The 20505-nt window shown below is 54.3% G+C and overlaps 1 protein-coding gene across 2 annotated transcripts in view; it reads right to left on the reverse strand.

The window, feature by feature from the left end:
* Positions 1-6145: 6145 nt before the first annotated feature.
* MARCO (macrophage receptor with collagenous structure) overlaps positions 6146-20505 on the reverse strand; it is a 33665-nt gene continuing 19305 nt past the window's right edge. For both annotated transcript variants that reach the window (XM_076005473.1, XM_012765607.3), the window contains exons 6-16: positions 20409-20453; positions 20051-20158; positions 17760-17858; positions 17626-17661; positions 17060-17158; positions 16912-16974; positions 9786-9830; positions 8811-8909; positions 8277-8321; positions 7612-7788; positions 6146-6427 (exon numbers count right to left, since the gene is read on the reverse strand). In XM_076005473.1, coding sequence (XP_075861588.1) covers positions 6294-6427; positions 7612-7788; positions 8277-8321; positions 8811-8909; positions 9786-9830; positions 16912-16974; positions 17060-17158; positions 17626-17661; positions 17760-17858; positions 20051-20158; positions 20409-20453 — 950 coding nt within the window. In that variant the 3' untranslated portion in view covers positions 6146-6293. The remainder of the gene's footprint in view (positions 6428-7611; positions 7789-8276; positions 8322-8810; positions 8910-9785; positions 9831-16911; positions 16975-17059; positions 17159-17625; positions 17662-17759; positions 17859-20050; positions 20159-20408; positions 20454-20505) is intronic.

Consider the following 20505-nt stretch of genomic DNA (forward strand, 5'->3'; position numbering starts at 1 on the left):
TCTGAGTCTCCCCAGCGCCTGAGGACCTCTGGCTTCCGGAGAGAACCTGCCCCCAGACAGCGGGCACACAGGAGCCTCCAGCCTCCCTGCGGGCCCTGCAGGGCGCACCTTTGCTTCTCAGCCAAGGCCCTGCGTCTCCAGGGCCGCCTTGGCCAGGGACTGGGCAGGGCGAGGTACTCAGGCCTGGTCGCTCCCGCCCACTAGGGACTCCTCTGAGGGGCCATCCTCACTCTGCAGCTCCTGTGAGGTTGGCCGAGCCGTTGTCCCATCTGGTCACAGTCCAGGACTCTCCTGCCCAGTCCTGCTCCCTCCCTTTCCTCTTCCTCAGCACGGCTCCCGCAGCCCAGCTGCATCTCTATTGGCCACTGGAGGACCACAGCCCTCCGGAGCCTGGCGCAGATGGAGGCCTGAGAAGACCCCACCCCCAGGTGTAGAGGGCTCAGTGGGGGCAATGTCGGGGGTGGGCTGCGAAGGGTCTCGAAGGATGACAATAATGAAGGCCAAGTGCTTACCGTGTGCCAGGCGCCATTTCTAATGCTACCTTTTTACTCATCGTTTCAATTAACCCTCATGAGAACTCTACCAGGAAGGAACTGTTATTATCTTTACTCAGATGAGGAGACCGGAGCCCAGAGAGGCTCAATGACATTATTGTCCAGGTGACAGAGCTGTGGAGTGGCAGCACCAGGACTCTAATCCAGGCCACATGGCTCCAGAACTTTGGTCCTCAGCCATCCACATCTCTACGGTCCGGTGCTGGGTGGTGCCTGTGGTCGCCCCACTGGGAGGGGGAGTGGCAGAAGGGCTTGTGCACGGGGGTCCTTTGAGGGCCCTGCCACCTCTGTCCTGTCTGGCCAGCCTGCTCAGCACTGCAGGCCATGGCCAGGAAGGGGGAGCAGCAGGAAGGAGACATCTCACGTGGACAGCACAGACGGGTCCCCTGCTGCAGTGTCACGCGGAGGCCATGCCTCCGTTTGTCGCCTGGCCCTGCCCTCTGGCCGAAAGAGTGCAGCCAGCCCTGTGCTGGTTTAACCAGTTCCTCTTCAGCCCCACCACGAGCCGCAGAACCAGCCCGCTGGCACCCTGTGGGTGCGTGTGGCGGCCCCTGCGTGATTTCCTTAGCTTAGCCACGCCTGAGAGCCTGTCAGATGAGTGACCGGGCAGAGGTCCCGGCAGCAGCAACTTTCCTCGTTCTCGCAGTCTCACTGACGCCAGACAGACCTGGGTTTGAATCCCGGCCCTGCCCCTTACCAGCTGTGTGTCCTTGGTCAAGTTAACTTTATCAGTCGCTACTGCTGTGTAACAGGCCGCCCCCAAACCTAGTGTTGTCAAGCCACACCCCCACTTGTGCCTTCTCAAGAGTCTGCAGGTTGATTGGCAGGCAGTTCTGACGTGGGCTGGACTTGACCGAGCTCGGCTGGGCTCACTAATGCAGCTGTGGTTAGCGCGAGCTGGCTGACCGGGCGGGGTGGCCACAGCTGGGGCAGCTGGGCCAGCTGCACGTGCTCACTCCTCCCCCAGCCGGCCAGCCCGGGCTTGTTTTCATAGCACAGCAGGGATTCTGAGAGAGAGAGAGCCAGAGAGCAGGAGGCCCCTTGAGGCCCAGGCTTGGAACTCCTTCCCCGCACTTCTGCCACTCTGTGTTGGCCAAAACAAGTCTTGAGACCAGCCCAGACCTGGCTTCGGAGGAGAGGAGCTGCAAAGTCACAGTGCAACAGCCACAGATACGGGGACGGCGGGATGGGGCCAACACACCGCATGGCCTCACCCCCCTCAGATTCAGTTTGCTCATTTATGAATTGGGAATGTTATTTGTGTCATGCAATGCCATGGTGTTCTGTGTTCCTTTAGGAGATGATCAGTCAGGTGTGGCCACAATAGGGGACGCAAGAGAGGCTCAGGAAAACGAAGCTCGTTATGCTCACAGGTCCTGGAGACAGAGTCCCCGAGTGCTAAAAGGGGGTTACGCAGTGCCAAGGCTGCCAGCTCAGCCAAGCCAGTAGGGAGCTGAGAGGGAGCGAGGCCCTGGGGCAGGTGGAGTTGGGGTGAGCACCCAGCACAGGGCATGGGAGGATCCCGTGGGTGTGCTTGAAGGTCACCAGGTCACGGTCAAGGGCAGACGAAAGGGGAACTGAGGCAGGAGCCAATGTCACCCCACTGATCACCTGGGCACCTGGACAGGTGCTCACAGCCTGATGTGAGCATCTCAGGGCAGCAGGAAAGTAGAAAGTTTTAGAATTTACAATACACCTAGGAAAATTTGGGCCCTGCGTCTTGTTGTGGAAGCTAACCTTGTAAAATAGAAAAGGCAGGGGATTACATTTGCCTCTGGAGAAGGCCGTCCCTTCGATCTGGGACACTGTTTGAATGGGAGCCTTTAGTCACACAGTGCAAAGAGAGCATGGCAGACACGAGGCCCCACCTCCCATCTGAGGAAGACCATGCAAGAATCCCAAGGTGGAGAAGACAAGTGCTCTGCTGAGCACTCCTTCATTCCTTCATATTTTCTTTCAATTATTCATTTATTCAGGGAGTTGGTTGGAAAATATTTATCAAGAGCCTGTTGTGGGCCGGGCAAGGTGGCTCATGCCTGTAATCCTAGCACTCTGGGAGGCCAAGGTAGGAGGTTCATTTGGGCTCAGGAGTTCAAGACCAGCCTGAGTAAGAGGGAGACCTCCGTCTCTACTAAAAATAAAAAGAAATTAGCCAACTAAAAATATATAGAAAAAAATTACCTGGGCATGGTGGCGCATGCCTGTAGTCCCAGCTACTCGGGAGGCTGAAGCAGGAGGATCGCTTGAGCCCAGGAGTTTGAGGTTGCTGTGAGCTAGGCTGATGCCACAGCACTCTAGCCTGGGCAACACGGGAAGGCTCTGCATCAGGTGGGGGAGGGAAGGGTGTGTATTTACATAATAGGTGTGGTGTGCACCACCTGGGGGTTGGACACACTTGAAGCTCTGGCATGGCGGGAGGGGAGGGGTGGCAGGGGCGATATATGTAACCCTAACAATATCTGTACCTCCATAATATAATGAAATAAAAGAAAAAAAAGAGCCTATTGTATGTGAGACACTGCATAGGAGAAACTGCAAGGACAAAGGACTGGATATGACAGGAAGTGAAAGCCTTCTGTTTGCTGGAGGAATAGGTGAGGCAGAGTGCCCGGGCCCCTTCCTCACAAACCACGGTGTCGAGTGTCGCCCACCGCCTAACAGAGTGGAGAGCCACCTGAGGCTTTAGGCCTGGCCAGCTGTGCGATTGATTTTAAAGCTCTCTCGTGCTGCTGCGTGGAGAATGAGCAGGCAGCTGGAGGAATGTGCTGGAGGGCATCCGGGTGGCCGTAGGTGCTGTGGCCTGGGCCGTCATGGCAGCAGAGATGGAGAGAATTGGCTGGAATAGGGCGAAACAGGACCTGGCGCCTGGCGGGGCTGAGGGGGTGAGTCGGGCCGGGGGCTGGACGCTTTGTTTGTGTCTTGGCCGCCGCATGGAGAGAGCCAGTTGCTGGGACGGGAAACACAAGAGGTGCCGGTGAGTCAGGCCGCAGCTGCCTCACCCTGGAGGCTCGCTGTGGAGGCAGCTGGCAGACAGTTGGATAAATGCGACGGGAACTCTGGAGAGAGGCCTGCTCTGGAAGTGTAGGTGGGAGAGCCCAGAGAGGAAGACCAAAGCCCAGGTAGGGAGCGCTGGGCGTGGCTGAGCCACAGCATGTCTCTGAGCTGGCGTGGGGGCAGATGGCCCATTCCCTGCAAGGATCTTGGCCACTCTGTGCCTGCAAGCAGTTGTTTGTAAGATGGACTGGGTGCGTCTACGTGTGCGTTTGAGTGGGAGGGTGTGTATATGTGTGTGGGGGGGAGCACACAGCATAGCTTGGAGAAGAGTAGCTGACTCACATGACTTCTGGAAGGACCTGCAGTCATGACCTTTACTTCTTAACATGCTACCCTGTCCCCACATTAGAAACACTTGCTCTTAGGATTAAGACAAAACAATCCCTATGTTATGTAAGACCCTGGTGCCGCCTTAGCTTACCCCAGACAGCAGCCTGGTGTCCCACTCTGCTCACTTTGCATTCCGGCTTCCATCACTTCAGTCTCTCTTCAGTCCTTTATTACTAGCCGGATTCCTTTGTACTCGTTTCTTTCTCTGCCTGGAACAATCCCTCCAATGCCCACCTTCATAGAGCTAACTCCTACCCTCCTTGCCCGACATCCTCCCACCAGGTCACCTCTCCCGTCACATGCTCCCAACGAGCCATTTCTATGTCCTCATAGCATTGATCACATTTACTTGTAATTATTTGATTCATATGGCTTCCCCACCATCCTGAAAGCTGCATGAGGCAGACGCCTTCTCTATATTAACCCCCAGTTATTCCCTGTGCTTAGAACCGTATGTGGCACAGAGGTGAGATTCAATAAACATTTGTTGAGTGAAAGAGTAAACAAAGGAGAAACAGCAGAAATGCCCCAGCCTGAGCTCGCAGCTCAGCGTGGGTTCCTGGCACCTTAGCCGGCAGCAGGTGCTGTGGGGAATGAGCTCTCCAGGTGCACCAAGGTGAGTTCTTGTGGGCAGGGGGTCCTTGTCAGGCCCTAGGGGCAAGTCAGCATCCCAAGACATGGGTTGGGGGTTCCCCAGGCAGGGACCAGTCCCCCGCACCGGTCTGAGGAGGTGGATCCTGGGACAGGAAACGAGGATGAGGGATTTGGGCCTGAGACTGCCAGGGAGGACCCTCGTCTCCTTGCCTGTCCCCTCACCTCCTTTCCCACTGTCCCCAAACGCCCTTCCTGTTTGCTCAGCTCAGACCTCCCTTACTTGAAGCTGCTAGCACCAAGTCAGCCAGGCTTGGCTTTTGACAAGCACTTAAATGAAAAAACTTAGAAAATCGTTTCTGCTTTTAATTCTATTTTCATAGCTTGAGTCTTCCTACAGAGGTGCAGAAAGCCAGCTCTGAGCTTCAGGTTGGGTGGGTGACAGCTTTGTTTCAGGCACTGCCAGCCCTTTCCTTCCCTCGGGCAAAAAACTTCTTGGGAGGTAAGGAGCAGGGGACAAGATTTTAGAAGGGAGGGGACACTGAGAGGACACAGTGGTTACACATTTACCAAATGTGTCATTAATCCCAGAACCCCTAGTGTGGCTGAAATTGTCTTCCTTCCTCTCTAACCTACCATCCCTATGCCACATGCCAGAGAAAAGCGCATGATTCTAGAGGCTTCCGCCAAACAAAAACAGCCAGCTTTCAAGGCTCCCTTCTCTCTCAAGGGTCGGAGTCCTTCTGTCCCTCCACAATGCTGACACCTGTGCTGGGTTGTGCAGCTGCAGCCTCCGAAAGTGTGCACAGGCTAGAAGAGGTCTGGAGGGCAAGAGCCCTGGGGCATCCCAGCAGGGGTTGTGTCTCACCCCGGCCCAGTGCAGAGCAGTGGCCAGAAACTTTGGCCACTCCGCCTCTCTTCCCTGGACTCCTCCCTGGGTTCTAACCTTGGCCCTGCCATTTACGAGTGGCTTCGGGCACTTTCCCTGATGCCCTGAGGCTGAGCTTCCTTATCAGTCAAAAGGGGATGGTGACACTGTGAGGTCACAACACTGGGCCCAGAGAGAGATCATGTGATTCCACTCAGAGAGTATATATCCCAGGCAAACACTGGCAAGAAAGAGGGGAGCCTGTCTCTCCTCCACCTTGTTGGTTTAGTTCAGTCATTCAACAAATATTTACTGAGCCCCTACAGGGGTGGACCAAAAAGACAAAAGTCCCATTTCTGGAGCTCACATCCTAATGAGAACTAGTGTTCAGGCTTAAAGGCACGATTCATATTTATTGTGCAACGTGGTGCCAACTGCAAGCCACTCTCTTCATTTGCTGGGCAGCCCAAGACACGGTGAGCTTCCCCGGTGCCGGACGGAGAAAGCCCTGTGACAGATGCTGTCTGAATGGCTGAAGAGATGGTCAAGGCTAACTTTGACTACAGGTGACCTTCACCTTCTGCATCATATCCTCCACCCCAACTCTCCCCCCCGGTTATAAATTGGGATCCACTGCCCCCGTGTGCACGCACATGGGAGAATTCGGTGCAAGACCACGTGCACTGAGCGGGCACATCGGTAAGGGATGGGAGGTACTGATGCGGTGACACTCAGCCACAGCCCGTGATGTTGCCAGGTAGCACTCTGAGCTTTATTAACAACCCCTCTGCAGAGGCCTCTCAGCCAGTCCCAGGGAACCTTCCCCGTGCGAGAGTGTTGCCTTCCCCGTGCGAGCTGCGGATGCCTCGGGAGCAGCGCGGGGAAGGGCTTCCAGGTCAAGCGCTGCAGTCCACACCTGCATCCTCATCGTGGTTGCAGTTGTGAGAGCCCCAGTTGCTCTTCCTGCAGTTCCACAGGCTACTCTCTGTCCCAGCACAGGCGACGTCATCCAGCCAGATCTGGCCAGTGCCTGGACACAGAGAAAGTGAGGAGGGACAGAGAGAGGGAGAGGGAGAGGGGTAGAAAGAGGAGAGGATCCAACCAGAGCAGCCACGTTCGTGTTTCTGTCTGGGCTAGACGGCCAAATGCTCCCATGGACATTCAGGAGGCCCAACATGCTAATGGTTAGTCTGGTCTTTTATAACGACTCTGCCTCTCTTCTGCCTCTACCTACCCTTTGACAAAAGTCTCATACAAATATTTAACGCTTAATTCATGCACTAGGTGACATCTCCTCCTGGGGAGTGTCCCAGTGTTAGGTCTCCCCCTGCTAATTGACGACGGCCGCGGGCGCCTTCCTCACCTGCCTCTCTAGCCCCTGGCTCTGCGGCAGGCACCCCTCTCCAACCCTTCCTTCCCATGTAACTGAAGAGCGTTGGATCATCCCGTTACAGTCATTTACATGACGCTGCGACAGTCTACAGAGCCTTAATCCACGTGAGGAAAAAGTGTATTTTGAAGGATGTTTATCGTCTAACTGGACTCAGATTAAAATGCAGGTGTTCGCTTTAGGGTGGGGGGAGGACAGAGAGCCTTTGGGGTTGGAAAAAGGGGAAACTGGCCTGTGTCCCCTGCTGAGTCAGCTATTACGGCCAAAGAAAGGGGCTCAGCCCCTGGGACTTAACTCCTCTGCTCAAGGTTTGGCCCTTTGGCTGAAGACCATGGGCCGCGTCTGTGGCGCCCCAAGACAGCGTCTCCTCCCTGACTTCACTATGGCCCCACTCTGATTGTTTTCTCTGCCCCTTTCACCTTCTCTTTAGAGACGATCACAGCCAAGGCTGCGGGGCAGTCCAGGCTGCTGGAGGGTCCCGTGCTGGCCACGTCTTCCTCCCGCTCCTCCAGTTCCCGCAACACGGCCGCCGCCCAGCCCGCACCCTGGCCGGGTGGCTCTGACTCCAGGCCTGAGCAGACCCTGCCCCAAGCCAGGACAGTCATAGCCCCAGGCAAACCTTCGCTGTCACCGATGGGGAACGGGGCCCCCCTTCTGCCAGGGTGGCCAAGCTAGAAGGACATACTCCTGGGGCCCTGAGCTGTGGAACTTTTCTGCTGCTTGCATCGATACTTTTCTTTTAACCCCTCCGAGTGGCTTGCGAGCGTGAGAAGGCCAAATCGGCAGCACAGGGAAGGCATCAGCGCCGCCGATGACTCGCTTACCAGCTCCCACTCTGTAAATGGCCCTTCCGCTGGCGTAGCCCAGCATGCGGCAGAAGACAGTGGCATCGGAATTGTCCCAGCTATCATCGCAAATTGTCCCCCAAATATTGTTGTAGAAAACTTCAGCCCGGCCTCGAGAACTACTGCCCACGATCCTGACGGAGACCAGGGACTCGCCTGGGGAAAAAACACAAGTTGGGGGCAAGGAAAGCGCCTGGGGCTACGTGCAAACACAGGCTCTTCCTTCTCACTTGGGGGGCTCTGTAGTTATGGCGCAGACACCCCCTTGTCTGGCTGTCACCAGAGCCTGGAAGATCCCACTTTATGGCATCAGCACAACCTGGCGAGCAGCCTCGGCGCCTGGGCCTGTAGGGACCAGGCTGTCGGCGCAGCTGTCTCTGTGGCCTGTTTGCAAATCCCGTAGAACGTGTCTCGTCACGTGTCATGGAGAGAAGAAAAGAAAAGCTGAGCAAAAGAAGGGAGGAAGGGAGGGAGGGAAGCCGCGCCAGGCCTGTGTGCCGTGGCAGGCTCACTCAAGGGCTGAGTCCATCAGCTTTTTCCAAAAAGGAGGAATTTCTCTTAGAACCAAGGTCTCTCCCCACAACACACACAATTTGCAACTACAGAATTGACTCTAAATTAAAGAGAAGAGAAATAGCAATTACCTTTTTGACCTTTTTGTCCCTTTAGTCCTTGCTGTCCAGAAGACCCTGTCGTAAGGAGAAAAACCACAGGCTTTGGAGGAAACCCAGCCAGGACGTCCTTGCCCTCGTTGGCCAGGAGTGGGGGGTGGGTGGAGGCGTGGGCAGGGGCTCTGCAGGCCTCCCCTGCAGCCTCACTGTGACCCGTGGTCATGGGGACTGCATGTGCTGTGGCTGGCAATGGTTGAGCAAGAAGAAATGGGCCTCAGCCACAGCAGGAAGGATTGAAGTTAAGTTGGCGAAGGCCGTGGGACAGGTAAGAGGCATGGAGACTGTCTGGGGGACGTGGGGCACAGATGGGCATGGCTAGCATGTGTGTCCATGCCCCTGCGGGTGTGCCTCTCAGAGGCCGAGCTGGGCCTCATTTTCTGCTGTGTGCAAGCACAACACCTGTCACCTGAATAAGTAAACCTCTGCCCTCCCGGGTCCTGAAAACCCCCAAACCTCTTAAAACAGGGCCTCTTCTAAGAACCCGCGAATCAGAAGCAGAGGCCTTACCTTTCTGTCCTGGGTCTCCTTTCGGGCCAGCTAGTCCAGGTGCTCCTCTGGGGCCCGCCAGGCCGGGGCTTCCCTGCTCTCCCTTACTGCCTGCGAGGCCTGAGAGGAGGAAGGCCACCCCTGTCAGATGCCCGGCCCTGCTTCCCCAAGGGCGACTCAACGGCCTCAGCGTTTAATGAGTAGGTTGTCCTTAACTACTAAGTCTCCCCTAGAATGGGTGATGAGAACATCCAGCCTGTGTCTTTCGTTCAGCTGGGGGCTGCTCTGCTCGCCCGATCCTGTGTAAATGCTGCCGAGAGCACGCAGGTGGAAGTAGCTGCAGGATTCCACAGGTTGTTGGTCCTTCTGGGATTACATAATTGTATGGAAGTTGTAGCCATTCAGGGAGAATTTGCTAGAATGTTTCTGAGCCTCAACATCTTCATTTAGTAAATTAAAGTACTAATAGAATATCTAGCTCACGAGGAAGAAAGGTGCTTAAGAAATGTGTCTGAGAAGTTTTGCTTTAGCATCCACAAGGGTAGGGCTTTTGGGAAGACCAGAGATGCTGTGCAGCCAGTGCTGAGCTCAGCAGCCAACCAGAAGCACAGGTTTGTGGGTGAGGATGTGAATAATCCGGTGGAGGGGAGGGACTGGGGCCAAGAGGAAGAGAAAAATGGACCACAGCAGAGACCAGGAGGCAGCAAGCCGGGGCTGGAGAGGATGGTTGCACAGCTCGCTGGCGGCTGCACAGCCTGGGGGCCCCCCGGCCAGCTGAGCCCCCGCCCCACCCTACACCCCTCAGGACCCCGAGTTCCTATCATCCCCCAGGTCCTCCAGGGGAGGAATCGAGGCTTGTGTGACAGGGCCCTGGAATCTTGGCCTGGACCTTGTGGGAAGGTCACAGCTGTGTGTCCAAAGTCAACAAGCCGCCCCTGCAAGCAGGCAGGCTTTCCGTCACAGTTCTGAGAGATTAAAATGAAGCCGGCCCATTACCTGGAACTCCTGATTCTCCTTTTGTTCCTTTCTGTCCTTGAAGTCCTAAGATCAAAACAAAAAAGGGGGGAGGAGATAATAAAACCCAGATATTAGACACTTTTAATCTTAGACAACCTCTACCTTTTGTCTGATTAATGCAGATGGAAAGATACATTGGTTCTCCGCAATTGTTTAAGGTCTCTTCGGCAGAGCGTAAGAGGAGACAGTCTGCAGACCGAGGAGACCGGAACGTGGGGGGAAACAGCAACGTGCCGGGTGAAAGCCCGGGTCAGACAGACCCCGGATGCACCAGCCGGCCTCCCTGCCTACCGATAACGCCACTTGGTGTCTTAACTGCCCACTCCCCTTCTTTGCTGTGGCATTTTATTGGAAGAGAATTGAGAGATATTTTGAAAATAAAATTATATTGAATTCCAAAAGACTGGGAAGGGGACTAGGTGGCCACCAGGAGCTTTGGGTGTCCTCACCCATAGTTAGATGCTCCATCAGTGTTTGTTGGTTTATTTCATTTGGCCCCAGTGTGGCTGAAGATTCAGCTGGCTAAAGGGTCTCACGTCCAGAAAATGGAAAAATAGTAAGTGAAATCATTGGTGATGGGCCTACTTGCAGCTAATATGAAATGACTTCCCTTCCTCCCTCCTTTACTTCCTTCTGTCCAGTCATTCCTCCCTTTATTCAGTGAACTTTCATGGAAGACCCACTGTCCCCAGCCCCCAGCGGGGTCACTGTGGGATAATAACTTTCTCATTTAGTGACATCAAGGTATCATGATTTTAAGGCCAGTATTGGTTTTGGTTTTATCTCAGAGAAACGGGACACCCCAAATCGGTTACATGAACTTGGGGAAAATACAAGCTCATGATTGGCCATCAAGTAACAGTTCCGAGAGGGTAACGAGGGGAAGGCAGACAGCAACCCACGAGCACCTGTGCTTGTGGCCCTGTCCTTGACTGGCCTTTGCCAACGGCCCATCACAGAAACGACAGGCAGCTCAGTCATCCCCAGGGCAGCTGCCTGGAGGAGGTTCTGACCCGACCTCCCCTGCCTCCCTCTTCAATCCCTGGGTGTCCTGTGCTCCTCTTCCAGCCCCTTCTTGGAAGCCTTGAGCTAGAGAAGTCATGACTCTCAGCAGTGTCCCAGATGACCCACTGAGGCCTGGTGTGGCCTGGGGAGGGGTGTCAGGTAGCCAAGAAGCCAGAAGTGGGAGCAGCAGAAGGTTCTGAGAGGGCAATACTTCAGTTTGGGGGATGCAGGGCTGGGGACAGACTGAGCTGGGATAGGTTCTTCTCAGAGTGGAGGTGCCTTTGAGGTCAGCCCCTGGCAGACAGGCCCAGCTCCCCCAGGGCCATTTGCACACACTCTGGTCCCTCTGATTAGAACGCATCCCCCCTCTGGTCTCCCTGAAGAACCCAGCGTCGCCCTGTAAACCCCGTGAAGATGTCAGACGTCGCCAACTGTGAATCCTTTCCCGGCCTCCCCCAGTGGATGATGACGTCCTTTCTCCCAAGGCAGTAAGGAAAGTGCTTCCAGAGTCAGCTGCCAGGGCGTAGTCCGCCTCTGCTCTCTACTGGCTTTGTGACCTTCAGCCAGGTGTCCTTGTCTGAGCCTCAGCTTCCTCCTTGTTGCCTCTCAAGGCAGTTTTAAGACTGAAATGAAGTCGTGTGTGCCAAGTGTCCGGCCAGGGCTGAATAAATGGTGCTGTGGGACCCCGTGGGCCCTGTTTGCACGTGTGTCTGCCCTCCAGGTGGGGAGTGCCTGGGAGATGGGGTCAAGCCCCCCAGGAGCATTGGGCTTGTGGCCCAGCAAGCACCCAGTAAACGCTCGCTGTTGACCCGCAGGGACTTAGCTGAGGTTGCCCAGCAGAAACAGCAGACTCTCTGCTTACTGCATGTGACTAGCACATGTCAAGATGGGCGGGCAGAAGACCCCACTCAGATTTATGTCTAAGGAGGGGATTAAGTAGACTCTAAGCTTTCTCCGTCGACATCCTAGAGGGCGCCATACTGCAGAAATCTCTGCCTTAAGATCCTGTTCCTAGAAATGAGGTTCAAAGACCCCAGGGCACTGTGACCATCTCTATTGTCACCACCCAAAGAGGTGTACCTCTCCAACTGTCCTCTAAAGCACTGAAGAGCAAGCACCCCTATGAGACAGGAACCACAGGGAAGCCCCTGCTTGCTGGATCCATGCCCTGGAGCTTGGCCCTGCCACCTTCGTTTCCTGCACTCTCCCTCCTCCCAGCTCCTCCCTCCAGGGCTTCAGCACTTTTTGCCACCTGCATGGTGCCAAGCACTGTGCCAAGGATTTGAACACACTACCTTGTTTGATCTTTCAGCCACCCTGCAAGACAGTGTTACTTCCCTCCTATACAGAGGAGGGAGTCAGAGACACTAGATGAGTTAGCAAAGGTCAAGCAGGAGTGAAGGGGAAAGCTGAGGTTGTCACCCAGGCCTGGCCTCCCTCTGTGCCCTGTGGGCTCCTTTGTGCCATCAGCATGCCCGGCTCACTCCCCCCTGGAGTCTCACTTGGACTGCCTACTTGGTTCCAAAGACACCTCTAGTGTCCCTTGGACATCCCTTCCCCTAAAGAAGGAGTAGTCAAACCAAAGTGTGCATCAGAATCGCCCAGATATCACTTCTCGGCCTGCTGGCTGAGATCAAGTGCAGAATCACCTGGAGGATGTCTGTTAAAAAACAACTTGTTGGGCCCCACCCCGAGTTGCTGATTCAGAGGGACTGGGGTGGGGACCCAAGAACCTACATTTCTAACACGTTCCCAGGTGAGTCTGATGCTGTTGGTCCTGGGACCACTGGGAGTAGCACTGCGCTAAACAAATCTCACTTTCCTAGGGAACCCAGCTCACAGCCCGCCTCCTCCAAGCAGCCTTCCTGTCTCTGTAGGAACTCACAGCCCCTCATGTCTGAGCTCTCCCAGAACCACAGTTAATACGGCAGAGGTTGCTCCTTGATAAAATGCCTTCTGATATGTGTTTAATGGGTGTTGGTTTTGGCTCCAAAACTTGCCTCTTCAAGGGAAGAAAATTAGGATTGAGGTTTGTGTGATTTCTCTCCAAGCCTCGCTGGACAATAAGAGGGCGCTGGCTGAGTGGCTGTTCATTGACTAATCGATCGAGGACTAGTAATCACTTCACTATAAATCAAGGCAGCATGTGATTGGATCAGCTACAGCACACGACAGCGAGAAATGGCTGAAAAACAGGCTCTAGAACTGCATGTCTGCAAACTATATAGAGAGCAAATGGATGCTGGGTTTTTCTTGTTATCCACTAGCAACCTGGTTTTCCCTGGGTGTCACACACTTACCAAGCTGAGAGGGCCCAACACTTTTGTTTACATCATTTGCAGGCCACAGAAGAGGAAACTGAGGCTCAGCAGGGTTGCCCAGCTGGTCAGGGTCAAGTGGGAGTTGAGGCTCGGGTCTGCTGATTCCGAGTTAAGCGTAGAAATTTCCAATTCGTTAAGAAACTTCCTTAAATACCATCCCAACCTGCAAGCTAGGTGCAGCCTAGTGAATTTAGGATTAATCTAATAACTGATAATTCGAGCTGCATGGCAAGAAGAAAGATAGGACTCAAACTGCAGAAGCCTCTGAGAAGCCTCAAGGAAAGTGGGGAAGGATTTTCTAAGTGACACTTTAGTGACTTGGCTTGGTAGAGCTTAATATTAATAAGTTCTTGGACTGCCTCAGTACTTGGGTATGAGGAATGGAATTAACTGGGAAATTATTGTCATGACATAGGGCTTAATTGCTATTTGGATTATCTTTGTTGCTTATCTTTAAAATAAAACATCTTCAAATACAGTTGAGAAAATAGATTTTTAGTTGTTTGTACTTTGGTTTTGCCCCAAGAGGAAAATAAAAGGACATAGAGAATTCAAAGTGTTATGGTTTAGGCATAAAGGTCAATGAGATAAAAAATTTTTTCCAATCAGATTGGTGTTTCAAAGTCTAAATGTTTAGGCTACATCTAACATCATTGCCATTTCATGAGGTAAAAGTGGTAAAAAAAGAAATGGCATGATTACAGGTTGAAGTGGAGTCCCTCTCTCTAGACAAATGTTACTTTTCAAAGTAGCTAAGGGATGTAGCTAAGAACTATATTTTTGCTATTCTTTTGCAATCTCTGAAAGAGAAAAAGTTAGAAAAACTAAGTGCTGGGGATTAGACAAGAGCCTGTTTCTAAAAGGCGAAGAAGGAAATCACCCTTAGAGAAAGTTCTATGGGGTATAATGCCCTATTCAATAGAATGGTGCATTTATCTTCCCAGCAGAATGGCAGGAATTTCCTCTTTGTCTTATTGAATATGAGATGACTTCTCTCCCCTGACAGGTGCAGACAGGGGGAACATTACACCCGAACAGGCCAGAGTGGGGTCAGTGACTGCCAGGGAGGTAGGAGGCTTGGTGACCAAGCCAGGATTTACTCATCTAGCGTGGGATAAAAGGTGAGAGACAGGGGAGAGCCAGTTGGGTTTTCTCTTGAGTCACACACTCTAGGTTCATCCATACAACAAAATCTAGAAAGGCAGATTGGAACTTTGGAATCAGACTTGCGGTTGACTCCCAGATTCAGTGTACACTACCCAGGAGACTATGGGCAAAGGGTTTGCCCTCTCTGAACATTTGTTTCCTCAGCTATGAAGTAGGGATGATAAAACTCAGCTGTGTGGGGGCATAAAGCTAAGACCCTGGGCCAAGTCCCAAGCACGGTTCTGGCCCAGAGGCACTGGTAATAAATAACAAATGGATCTCTCTTTTCTAATTGTTAATGCACAATGTGCAATCTAGCTGTTGCCTAGGTCAAGCCAATGTACTATGAAGTTCGTTTGCATCTACTGTGGCTAGATATTCTCTTGAGAGATTAATGATTTTATTTACAAAATGGGAAATACATCAGTTTGAAAACCTGGCTTGATATATCAAATCTGGACTGTCACCATAGTAGCTTTATTCTGGGGAATACCAGCACCCTGACATTGATGAGTATGCATTGTCTTCCGTGATGGGAAGATCTGGCTCTCACCGACTACCCACTCTTCCTGATCCCACTTCAGAAATTGCCAAATCTAATCTCTGGAAGTTCATTAACCCACGACTCCAGGAAGACATATACACCTGGCTAAGATTACCCAGATATGGCCCCATTGGAAGTCCCCTCTGAGACGTCTACATGGGCCATCAGCTACTACATCAAGGCAAGCATTTGGACTTGGCTTTGCAACTTATGCAGTTTTACATAAATAGTAATTATCACACACCCCAAATTGGAAATGTCATTCACGTGGACAGCCAGAATTAAGGGCTAACCCCTATAATCTGACCAGCTGGTATTCACCACTAGGCCTGATTAATGGAGAATCACATAAAGGTGCTCAGTAGATATACAAGGACTCAACAATGATGGAGTTAAAATGATCCTTACACTTTGGCCAAGGATCTCTGTGCTAAATTAGGTGTGGGGTCTTGGATAGATAACTAAGAACCATTACAAGGCCTACAAGCTTTGTATTTCCTCCTAAGGGTGGAAGAAGCTGCTACCGTCTGCTCCGATCCTTGCTGAACTGGGATGGAGGGAGAACATGTCACTCATCCAAGTGCCCTGATGGGGGTGGCTGGGGAGGAAGACCCCATGATAGAGTGTACTAAGCAAGACCCCAAGATTTGAGTTGGCTGGGCCTAGATGCAAACACTTGCTGTTTGACTTTGGACAACTTACTATAAAATAGCAGTAACAGGAATGCTTGTCCCATTAGGCTGTCATAAGCCACCCAAGAGCTGGAGCTACTCTTATTATGCGAGCCCTCCCAGGATGCAGAGTACAGGGCAAGACTCCTTACCCTCAGACTGTCGAAGGATAGGCTTTGGGTCCAGGGAGTGGGCACTTATTTTCCCTACAACACTCTTGCATTAGTCTGCCAATGGGAGAGGAGGCAGAGAGCGACTGCTATTTGTTACTAGGGCTGAAAGTAAGCGTCTCCATGAAGCCAAGCAGAAAAGTCAGGGTCAAGAGAGCTTTGGGCCCCAAAGTCAGATGCACCCAGGTTGGGAATTGAAGGAGATGGAATTATAAGGTCAAGAAGGGCAGCCATCAAGTCAGGGACATCTGACCACCATACCCAAATGGAGCCTTTCCCAGGGTAAGACCTTGCTAGTGGCCTTCAGGTGGTAGCAGGGACCCTCCCACACTGATCCACAATCCATGAAAATGGCTCTGAGGCTGGACGGGTCAGAAGGACAGAGAGGGTGAAGGAGCTATGCTTGCCATGGTTCCTGACAACCTTCAGGAAAACCCTGAAGCTTGCAGGCCCAGAGTGCAAGGCTTACCAGGAGTTGGTGGTGACTGAAGGAATGAATTAATTAGAACTACGAAGGACCAGCCCTGGTGTGGGTCTGCAGCATGCCCAGGGGCGAGGCATCCAGGTTGTCTGATGGCAAGCTTGACCTTCTGCTCAGGCAGCGGAGGGGCAGAGGCCGGCTGCCCACAGCCATCCTTGGCGGACACACAACCTATGTCACAACCTGCACTCCCCAGCACCTCAGCCTGTTCCTGGCTTTCCAAATGGCACACAGCAGTTCTCCATGCAAATGCCCCATCAGAGTGTGCCTGCACTGCTGGGCCACGGTCTCTCTGTCTCCTACACCACCCTGTGTGTCTGAAGCTATCTCAGCAGTCAACACAGTGGCCCAGACTTTCTAGATCAAGTGCACACACTGCAGGTGTCCGAACTTACTTAGTGACTGGACCAAACTGGCACCATGGTTTACAAAGTAGACTATGTTGATACAAGGGCATATAACCAAGACTAAACTGGCATGATGGTATGTAACCTAACGGGGTTGGCAGGATGGTTTATAAAATAGTCCTTGTGAGTTTGGTTAGCATGGGCCAGCACTCCCAGCTGCACCCTGGAAAAGTGCACAAGAAGGGGCTTCTCTCCCCTTCAGCCTCAAGGAATCCTGGCAGGGAGACTGCCCTTCTTAATCAGGGAGCCTCAGGGGCCAGGGCACAGGAGGCCCTCTGCCTCCTCCGTGAGCAGTCCTCCTCCCCGTCCATCCTGCCACCCTGAGACCCCCACCATCCACCTTCCCACACCCTTTGTTACCTGTGTCCCCTTTGGTTCCTTTCAGGCCTGGGGCTCCTGGACTCCCGGGACTCCCTGGTGGTCCTGGACAGCAGACACCACACAGGGCGTAAGGGCTGGCATGGGTGAGCCTTCCCACCCCATGCCCACGCAGGACCTGGGACCTCACCTGTTATCCCGGGGGTGCCAGTGCTGCCAGGCTCGCCCTTGGCACCCGGGTGTCCCGCTGCACCGGGAGGGCCTGGAACTCCCTGCGCTCCTGGTTGTCCTGAAAGATAAATGGTGACCGCAGGGTGGCGGTGGTGCTGCGGCTGCTGTGCCTCTGTCCTCAGCAGTGAGACGTGAACCTCCTAACACCTCACAGTCCCCTGGGCAGCTTTAAGCATCTCTCTTTAGAAGCCAGGAACTAGCCCCATGAATGGGAGGAAAACTAGTGTCAGCAACTCATTCACCTGCAGGGTTTGGGACTTGGGGACTTACTGGGAACTCTGAGTGCAAATGTCCGACTGCAAGCCAGGACGGTGACGTGGGGTAAAGGTCTAAAGAAGGGTCAGGTAAGCCCGCCCCTGCTGGCCGCTCTGTTCCTCTTAGGAGGGGCCAGGTTTTTAAGAAACTCCAGGTGCTCTGGGTTAATAACAGACAATGAAAGGAAAGCCGGTGGAGTCGGGTCGCCACCTTGACTCTGCCAAGGGACAGTGGTAGCTGGAATGACGCCCAGATTCCCACAGCTCTTACCTTGATCTCCTTTGGCTCCAGGAAAACCAGCCAAACCTAAAATGAAGAAGAACTTTTAGGAATTTTTTCTCCTTCGGCTCAGCCTACGAGAAGGAAGGGAAATCATCGGTGGCCGTGACCCCGCATCCTCTTACCTGGTGGGCCTGGCTTCCCGGAGTCACCTTTACCCCCCTGGGCTCCAGGGGGCCCCATGGCCCCTGTGTCTCCTTTCACACCCATGTCCCCTTTGCTTCCTAGAAAACCAAGGAGGGGAGGCCAGGTGTGGGGGGAGGGCAAACCCAGCTAGCAGTTCCCACCCTGACACTTCCCGTCCTACTTGAATTCCAGACCCAACACTCCTGGAGCTCCTGCTTGGTGCCCAGAAGTGGAACATGTGATCGTGCCCACAAGGAACACACCACCTTGCCCCGGAGATAAGACATAAACTCCTGAGAAGTTGGTGGCGAGGTGACCTGGCACAGCCCAGGTGCCCTCAGCAGGGACCACAGCTCAGGCCCAACCAGCACCGTCTGACTCATTTTAGTGACTGCATTTTGGGAATTGTTTTTTAAAGCTTCTCAGATTGAAGCCTGAATATTCCAGAAAGCAGATTCTGAGAAAGCAAGTTTGGAGCATTGGTGGGGAGAAAAACATCGCAGTGGCTCATATTCCTGCCAGCAGTTCAGACACAGGGTTTCCTGGTACCCAAGATTTCAAATTTTCCACTTGTCATCAGCATTCAGGGCTTGTCCTAGCCTGTCCTCTCCTGAGTCCTCCATTTCTCCCTCCTCCTTTCCTGCAGGTGCTGGTGCATATCAATTGAGGGAGGCTCCTTGCAGGGGCCGGCTCTATGACTTCTTCCCAACTGTGAGTCTGGTGGGCAGCGGGCTGCACGGGCCCCACCAGCTGGGCCTCGCAGCCCCTGCTCCCTGGCAGCCCACTGTGGTGACCGTGACTCAGAAAGCTGCCCAAGTCCCACCATCAGCTGGTGCGAATGTGTCATTCCGCACCCGGGGAGCGCAGTGGGGTGAAGGTCTAAGGAGGAATAGCTCACCCCAGAGCAGGCTCTCTATAGGCCTGGTGGGATGGAACGTTGTTGAGAGGCATTTATTGCTCCATTCTATGATTTTGACAGTTCCAGAGCTGTAGAGGACACAGGCATGACCCCAGCTTTCTCCACAGTGAGTTGGGAATGGGGCAATGGAGGGGAAGGAGGAAGCCTTTGTGGGCCTAAGCGTTGAGTGAAGTTAGGTGCAGGGCGTGGAGATTAGTCTCTGGGATGAGTGGACGTTTGAGGAATGACCGATCCTCAGTGAAGACCATGCAATCACAAGCAACTTTGTTACAGGTGAGGTCTCATAACAGCACAGGTGCAAACAGCAGGGAAGGCCGTCCTCGGCCATTCAGACTGTCCACTTTGGAGAGGGGCGATGCCGCTGTCGGAAGGCGCTGGAAGTTGCTTCCCTGGAGGGGTGTGTTGGCACCCGCTGCTGTGGGCCAGGACCACCAGGTTACTGCAATTGCTCAGCTGTGGGGGTTGCTTCTGGGCGGGCCGGGCCTGCACCTGCACTGCCGTTACTTCCACGTCCCCATCGCTGGGGACGACGTTGGGAAGCAGGGCGGCGTCATGTCCGTGAGAGGACCAGACTCTGGCGCCTGCTGAGGAGGCACAGCTGCTTCTTTCTTCAGAACTTTCCAATCCCAGCGAAGCGGCGGAGTGAGGAAATCAGGCCTGTCCTGGAGCTCCGCCGCGTGGCGTTACTGACCTGCCCGGCGAAGGGCAAAGGCAGAGCCTCCGCTCCGCCGGGTCAGCTCTCACTGCGCTGGCTCAGCCCCGACTGCCGACGGGGTGGAGCACGCTGCAGGCAAGAGAGATCTTGTGCTCTTGGGACAGCAAATCTGGGAAGAGGAGGGGCGGGTTGGACTTCCGATTTCTGAAGAACTGAAACTGCTGCACCTCCCCGTGCCGCCGGCCGCGGCGTTTCCGGGCCCGAGTCTGGGTGTGGATCGATATCCTCCTTCGCGGCAGTGCGCAAGCGTGGGATGGCAACGGCGGGGCTCAGACTCAGTGGGCAGGGGCCTGGCAGGGACACCCCGAGAAAGCCTGGGCCTCTCCCTCTCCTGTCTGCAGAGAGGGGTGGAGCCTGGGCTTTGGAACGATGCTCACAGGCCAGCCGCCCAACCCTTTGCCTGGCGCGGAGATCCCCCTCAGCCCCGCCAAAGAGAATTCTGCAGCCTCTTCCCCTCCCGGAGTGGGCTACCCACGGCCACCCACTCCGCCGTGGGCCAGCCCAGGTGCCGAGCGATGCTGTTCTCCCTCTCACACTGCGTCGCTTTGCTCGCTGGAGAGAAGAGTCGCGTGTGGTGCCCAGGGCTGCGGGTAGGTGGAGCACAGCCCCGCCCTCGGGCCTCCCGGTGAGCACTGACACCACAGCGCGGCCCTCACCTGGGAGGCCCAGGTCTCCCTTGTCTCCCTTCACTCCACTTTCCCCTTTCGGGCCGACGAGACCCCCGTCGCCTTTGCTGCCCTTCTCTCCTTGGCGTCCCGGGGCGCCTGCAAAGAGAACAGCCAGTGAGGGGCTCCCTTCATCCTCCTGGGACAGGCTAGGAGGCAAAGCCAGGGAGCACTGGGGGACACAGGAAAGCCGTCCCCAGAGGACATGGGGGGTCAGCTCGTCTCTCTGGTGGTCTCCATGAGGTGTAAGCGGACGGGAGGGCTGGGGGCGCTGTCCAGATGGGACAGGGGCAGCTGCCTCAGCGCCTCGGACGAAGCACGGGGGGCCGAGCACAGCAAGCTCCATTACCAGCCGCTCCTGGCTTCCCTGGTGCGCCCTGCGGTCCTTGCAGGCCTGTGAAGAAGGAAAGAAGAGCAAGAAGAGCTCAGTCCCTGTGGCCTGGGAT

This window comes from Microcebus murinus, chromosome 8 (genome assembly GCF_040939455.1).
Source record: "Microcebus murinus isolate Inina chromosome 8, M.murinus_Inina_mat1.0, whole genome shotgun sequence".
NCBI classification, from domain to species: Eukaryota; Metazoa; Chordata; class Mammalia; order Primates; family Cheirogaleidae; genus Microcebus; species Microcebus murinus.